The sequence below is a fragment of the Equus quagga genome, unplaced genomic scaffold (assembly GCF_021613505.1).
Source record: "Equus quagga isolate Etosha38 unplaced genomic scaffold, UCLA_HA_Equagga_1.0 984_RagTag, whole genome shotgun sequence".
Lineage (NCBI taxonomy): Eukaryota > Metazoa > Chordata > Mammalia > Perissodactyla > Equidae > Equus > Equus quagga.
The window spans coordinates 1-6225 of record NW_025804331.1 but is presented as its reverse complement, the minus strand read 5'-3'; the positions used below and the strand labels follow the sequence as shown (position 1 = coordinate 6225).

Here is a 6225-nt window from a genome sequence, read left to right as displayed (position 1 = left end):
ATCAATCCACAGCTTCAGCAATGACAGAACTTCTGAATTGAGTGGGAGCAGTGATGTGAGTGACCCTGTGGAATGCTCCTCACAGTGGGCTTCTAAAGAAAGCTCAGACTTTCCTGCACAAGTCCTCCCCCCACCAAATCCATATGAAGGGAATCAACTCGTCTATATTTGAGGTTTAGTAATTGGGTGATTTTTTTGAGCAGTGAATAATCTGAAAGTTTGGGTTTGTATTTGTAGTTATACAATTCTTCTCTCTTGTTATTTGTCATGTCTTCTCATTTTGTCATAACCATCAGACGTAGAGTGAGAGAGCAATGCTTTTTATACCTCTAGAATTTCCTTCTACTACGATGTACTGTTTATTTGGTATGGCTTCGTACAAAGCCTCCTGAGTAACCCCTGGGAGCCTCAAGGAATTGGGGCTTTCAGCACTTGCTCACTAAAGGAAGTATTTGTGAAGATGTTTTTAAAGACTATGACCTCACTTAATTATCACATTAATATTATTATCACATATGGATATCCGTTTCTTAAATATAATTTGTACTTCCTGATTTGATCCTTCTTTTCTTTTCTTTTCTACTTTTTTTCTGGTATTTTGCTTGCTTCTGGTTAAAATACATCTAGTCAAAACACTTACATGAATAGGTAAATCTTACTACTCATACATAACAAAATAGATAATTCCTAAGACATACCATCTTATCTTATGCCCCAATTGGGATTCATAAACTATAGATATAATATTTTTTTATCCTGGAGTATGTCTATAATTCTTATCAAATTGACAAAGATCCAGATGTCTTGTTCTGATACAATGTTCATAGTGAAGAACTCAAGAACATTAATAATAGCTGTCATCCGTTGAGCCTTTAGCAGATGTCAGGCACTTACCCTGTTCTGGACACTTTACTTGTACTGAAACAACAATCCAAAAGAGTAGACATAATTGGTATCTCCATTCTAAATATGATGAAACTGAGGCACAGAGAGGTTTATTAAGTTGCCCAAGGTCACCTAGATAGTAGGTGTCAAAGCTTGGATTCCAACACAAAACGTGCAGCTCCAGAGTCCACATTACTCCCCACAGTGCTGTGCTCTGTCTCTTTGAGAGAGAATCTTAAATAGGTACACACTGAATGAGAAACTTATAGTCAATATTTGGTCTCCACAATTATCAAATCCCATTACCGCTGGCTAGCTTTTTAAAAGTAATGGTGATAAGTATGGAAAATTTTATTTAATTATAAAAATATGAATAAAGAAAATAAAATTGTCTGCAGAATAGTATAAGGTGGATCTGCACTAATAGTATCATAGATAGTTGGACTGAAAAGGATTCTGACAATGTCTAGTTCAAACCCTTTGTTTTCCAATAAGCAAACTAAGAAGACTTGTAATTACATTTTGCAAATGACCCAAACTCATGCCTTTTTACACTGAACTTGGACTTTTCCCTTGAGTATGCTGCTTTTTCAAATCTGAGCACTGAAGTTCTGTCTTGAGCTCTCTCAGTACCTAAGAAGCGTTGTAAATAAAACTGTGTCCCATTGTCTTCTACTTCTCTTGCCAGTGTCTTCGACCTCTCTTTCCTCTACCTCTATTTTCTCCTCCCTCACTACCTTTCTCATCCCAAGAGTTTTGAATAAAAAGATACTACCTGTTAATGTAATAGTTGGTGATAGTCATGAGCTATTTCATTTCAGTTCAAAAATATTTGGTGAAAATTTAGGTAGTGTTCCATGTGTTAAGATTTGTGTGATAGGCAATGATTAAATGGAGAGAATTACAACTGCTTAAGACGCTGACAGAGGGTCAGACCACATAGTTGCCATAGGGAGCAAAAACTTAAATGATTTTGTGGTTATTTGACACAGTTCAAAGTCTAGTTTCTTTAAATTTAATGAGAGATTAATGAAGACTGTACCTCCTTTGAAACATGAAGGATTGAATATCTAACAGCAGAATATCATACTATTAGGTGGGTTAGTCCAGAAGAGGAATTATTTTTGGTGTTACGTAGATCATATTGTTACAGTGCTCACCACAAACGCTACCAACTCAAAGGTCTGACTTCACACCAATTTATTTAGAGTTTATCATCATCGGCAGAGAGTAAGTTTCTAGAGAGTAGGAACCCTTTCCTTGTTCATCATTTCTGACTTTTATGCCAAGAACTGACACAGTTTAAAGAAAGCTTTATTAAATGTAAGATTCAATTGTTGGGCCTTTGATTGTGCTTCTCCACAGAAGATCCACGAAGACTTTTAGATAGAACCTCTTTCTGGTAGTCCCAACAAAATCGTCTGAGGAGAAGTAGAATTGTCAAAGGAAGAAGTAATGGGTTCTTTGGTAGAAGAACTCAATAGATATTTACTAAATGTTTATTGCGCGTAAACCACTGTAGAAGACATAATGGTGAAGGTGTGCCTGTAACATGATGGATGTGTTCATAGTCATGTTCACAATTTCATTTCAGGTTCTGTTCTTCTGAGCTCTAATCCCTGAAACAAGCCTTATAGAAGAGTAAATGGGACATAGTAACAATGTAACAGAATTTGTCCTTCTGGGCCTCACTCGGGATCCTGAGGGGCAAAAAGCATTATTTGTCATGTTTTTACTCATCTACATTGTGACAATGGTGGGCAACCTGCTCATTGTGGTGACTGTCTTTGCCAGCCCTTCTCTGGGCTCCCCAATGTACTACTTCCTTGCCTATCTATCACTCATGGATGCAATTTATTCCACTGTAATTTCACCCAAATTGATTATAGATTTACTTTTTGACAAAAAAACAATTTCCTTCCCAGGTTGCATGGGACAGCTCTTTCTAGAACACTTATTTGGAGGTGCTGAGGTCTTCATTCTGGTGGCAATGGCCTATGATCGCTATGTGGCCATCTGTAAGCCGCTGCACTACTTGACTGTCATGAATCAACACATTTGCATCCTGCTGGTGGTGGTGGCCTGGGTGGGAGGTTTTTTGCACTCTATGGTTCAACTTCTCTTTGTGTGCAGTCTCCCCTTTTGTGGCCCCAATGTCATTGACCACTTCATCTGTGACATGTACCCATTATTGGAACTTGCCTGCACTGACACCTACTTTGTAGGTTTCACTGTGGTTGCCAATGGTGGAGCAATCTGTATGGTCATCTTCATCCTTCTTCTAATCTCCTATGGAGTCATCCTGAATTCCCTTAAAGCTCACAGTCAGGAAGGGAGGCGCAAAGTCCTGTCTACCTGCAGTTCCCACATCACGGTGGTTGTCCTCTTTTTTGTTCCCTGTATTTTCATGTATGTTAGACCTGTTTCCAACTTTCCCATTGATAAATCCATAACAGTGGTTTATACAATTATCACTCCCATGTTGAATCCTTTAATATACACCTTGAGAAATTCGGAGATGAAAAATGTCATGGAAAAACTCTGGTGTAAAAAATTAACCTCAGATGGAATAAGAATGTGTCACCCACTCTGAACACATTTATTACTAGCTCTAAAATAACAAACAGGCAGTAAATTCTCACAATGAATGACTTAGTGAATTCAATGGCTTCTCTAGGGATGCTTTTCTTTATTACACAAAAGCATCGCTAAAGTAGAATCAATTGTCCTTTGAGGTTAGAATGAATCTAATAGAGAAATTCTGGAGGATGAATAAAAGGCACAGATATTCGTCCTATTACAAAAAACAAATAAACTAAGTTCCGCCTTGCAACTTTGCTTTTCTCAGTTTATATTGAAATAGGACTTTAGAAGAAAGAGTATTTTCTTTTCAAACGTGAAAAACAAGCTACCTTTGAAAATTTACTTTCACTCAAATTAATGAGTCAGCAGTTTGGCTAATACTCAGGACAAACTTCTGGGGCTGAAGTTCATGACTATGAGCCCATTGCTTTGCTGTGATGTGGGCTTCTTGGTTAGAGGCAATGTTGGGTGGGATTTAATGGCAATGAATAAAAAGAGTTTTGTGAATCCATGTACGGGAGTGCTATAAACAGAATGTGTCTATTCCTGTGAAAACAAATCACAGCTTTGCCTCTTTCATGATTAGCTGGTCTGATATAATAAATGTGATAGCAAATATCTGACTGGTGCTTTATCGTGTTCTCTGCAATGGGCTTTATTGATGCCAGTTTGACATTATGCTTCAGAGGCTGCCAGAAAAAGGTTGGTGAGGACAAATCCATATTTTTAAGCCCATGCATAATATTAGACTGCTATTAGATTCAGTTTTTACATCAATCCATTTAGCAAGCAGTGAGAGTGTTACTGGCTCTTAGTTAATATCAGCCCTGATATTTGTTCCCCTACAGTGAACCCACCATATACAAGTCAAAACTAAAACACACATTTCCAGTTTCCTGGTTCTTTAGTTACACTCGTGTAAATGCTTGTTTCTTTAACCTCTGACTCCCTGAGCTTTACAACCAAATAGAAGTTACAAATTGTTAAAGTCCAGATGGCCTCATGCTGGTCTCCCAGTAAAGTTGTGGCCAATCCCAGGACCTTGAAGTTCTTTTACAGAGAAACTAATGTCCAGAGAATATCAAGAAACTGAAGCTTCCCAGGCCCAACTCCTCAGCTTCCTGACGTCAGAGTCTACCTTCCACCATGGAGATAAACAGCCAAGGACACTCTTCTGAGAAATCCTTTGTCTCTTCCACTGGAAGCAGCCCCAGACATAGGCCAATGGGAAAATGCTGACCGAGAATGCCAAAGCCCCCCTCCCATAGCTAAAACCCCCTACCTGTTTTTCAACAGGGAGAGAGCAATTTTTGAGGCACTAGCTCTTGCTTTTATCCCTCTGCCTGGCAAAGTAAAGCCTTTCCTTTTTCACTTGAGACTCTTGTTCTCGTTATGTGGATTGGTGTTGGGATCAGAGACCAAACTTTCGGTAACAAGAGCTTGGAAAGAACTTGACTGATATTCACAGATGGGTCATCTTGTCAACTTGCCCATCAAGAGTTTCTCCTGGATTGTCTGGTGGGCATTTATGTGGAACAAATGTCTTTACACATCACACTCATTCTAAAAGGTCCGTTCACTGCCTTATTATGTTCCGCACATTTTTGTCACCAAACTTTCAATCTTTTTCTTTCTAAGTTCCTGACCAGCTGGCCAAGCCAAGAATTGGGTAGATCAATGCCTCAGGTCATCTCTTCCTTGCAAATTCTACAACCAGATATGCCTCCTTAAAAAATGCTTACTGGGGTTATTTCCTTTCACTGCTCCCTTTTGTGACCATTCTTGTAGGACCATATGCTATAATAATATTTTTCCTGAAGTCAGGGCACTGTGTAAATCCATATACATAAGTGATTTTTTTTTGCCTTTAAAAAAAATCTAACTCTCTTAGGTGACCTTTTTTGATACCCTAGGTGTGAATGAAAGAGAAGTGATGAAGCAAAAGGAGCAGTTAATAAGGAAATTTAAAAATAGACGACCAAGTTTTAATCTTTAAAAAACACTTTATTTTTTATTTTTATGAAAGATTTTATTTTTTTCCTTTTTCTCCCCAAAGCCCTCCGGTAAATAGTTGTATATTCTTAGTTGTGGGTTCTTCTAGTTGTGGCATGTGGGACGCCGCCTCAGCGTGGCTTAGATGAGTGGTGCCGTGTCCACACCCGGGATTCGAACCGACGAAACACTGGGCCACCTGCAGCAGAGCACGTGAACTTAACCACTCGGCCACGGGGCTAGCCCCAAAGCACTTTATTCTTAAAGCAGTTTTTAGTTCACAGCAAAATTGAGTGGAATATGCAGAGACCCTATATATCCCCCATCCCAAAATAGGCAAAATCTCCTCTATTATTGACATCCTACAACACAGTGGTATATTTGTTACATTTGATGGATCTACATTATAACATCATTTCACCTAGAGTCCATAGGTTACATTAGGATTCACTCGTGACATTTAACTTCTTGTAAGTTTGAAAAAATGTACAATGACATGAATCCACCACTGTACTATTGTATAGAGTAGATTCACTGTCCTAAAAATCCTCTGTGCTCTGCCTGTTCTTCCTTCCCTCCCCATTAACCTGTAACAAACACTGATCTTTTTACTGTCTCCATAGTTTTCTCTTTTCCAAAATGTGATACAGTTAGTATCATACAGTATGTAGTCTTTTCGGATTGGCTTCCTTCACTGATAATATGCATGTAAGTTTCCTCCATGTCTTCATGGTTTTATAGCTCATTTCTCTTTATTGTTGAATA

General features: G+C 38.5%; 1 protein-coding gene across 1 annotated transcript; it reads left to right on the top strand.

The window, feature by feature from the left end:
* The first annotated feature begins 2530 nt into the window (after positions 1–2530).
* Positions 2531–3478, top strand: LOC124234639 (olfactory receptor 4A5-like). Its single transcript, XM_046651956.1, has one exon. The coding sequence runs from the start codon at positions 2531–2533 to the stop codon at positions 3476–3478; it is 948 nt and encodes a 315-aa protein (XP_046507912.1).
* The last annotated feature ends 2747 nt before the right edge of the window (positions 3479–6225 follow it).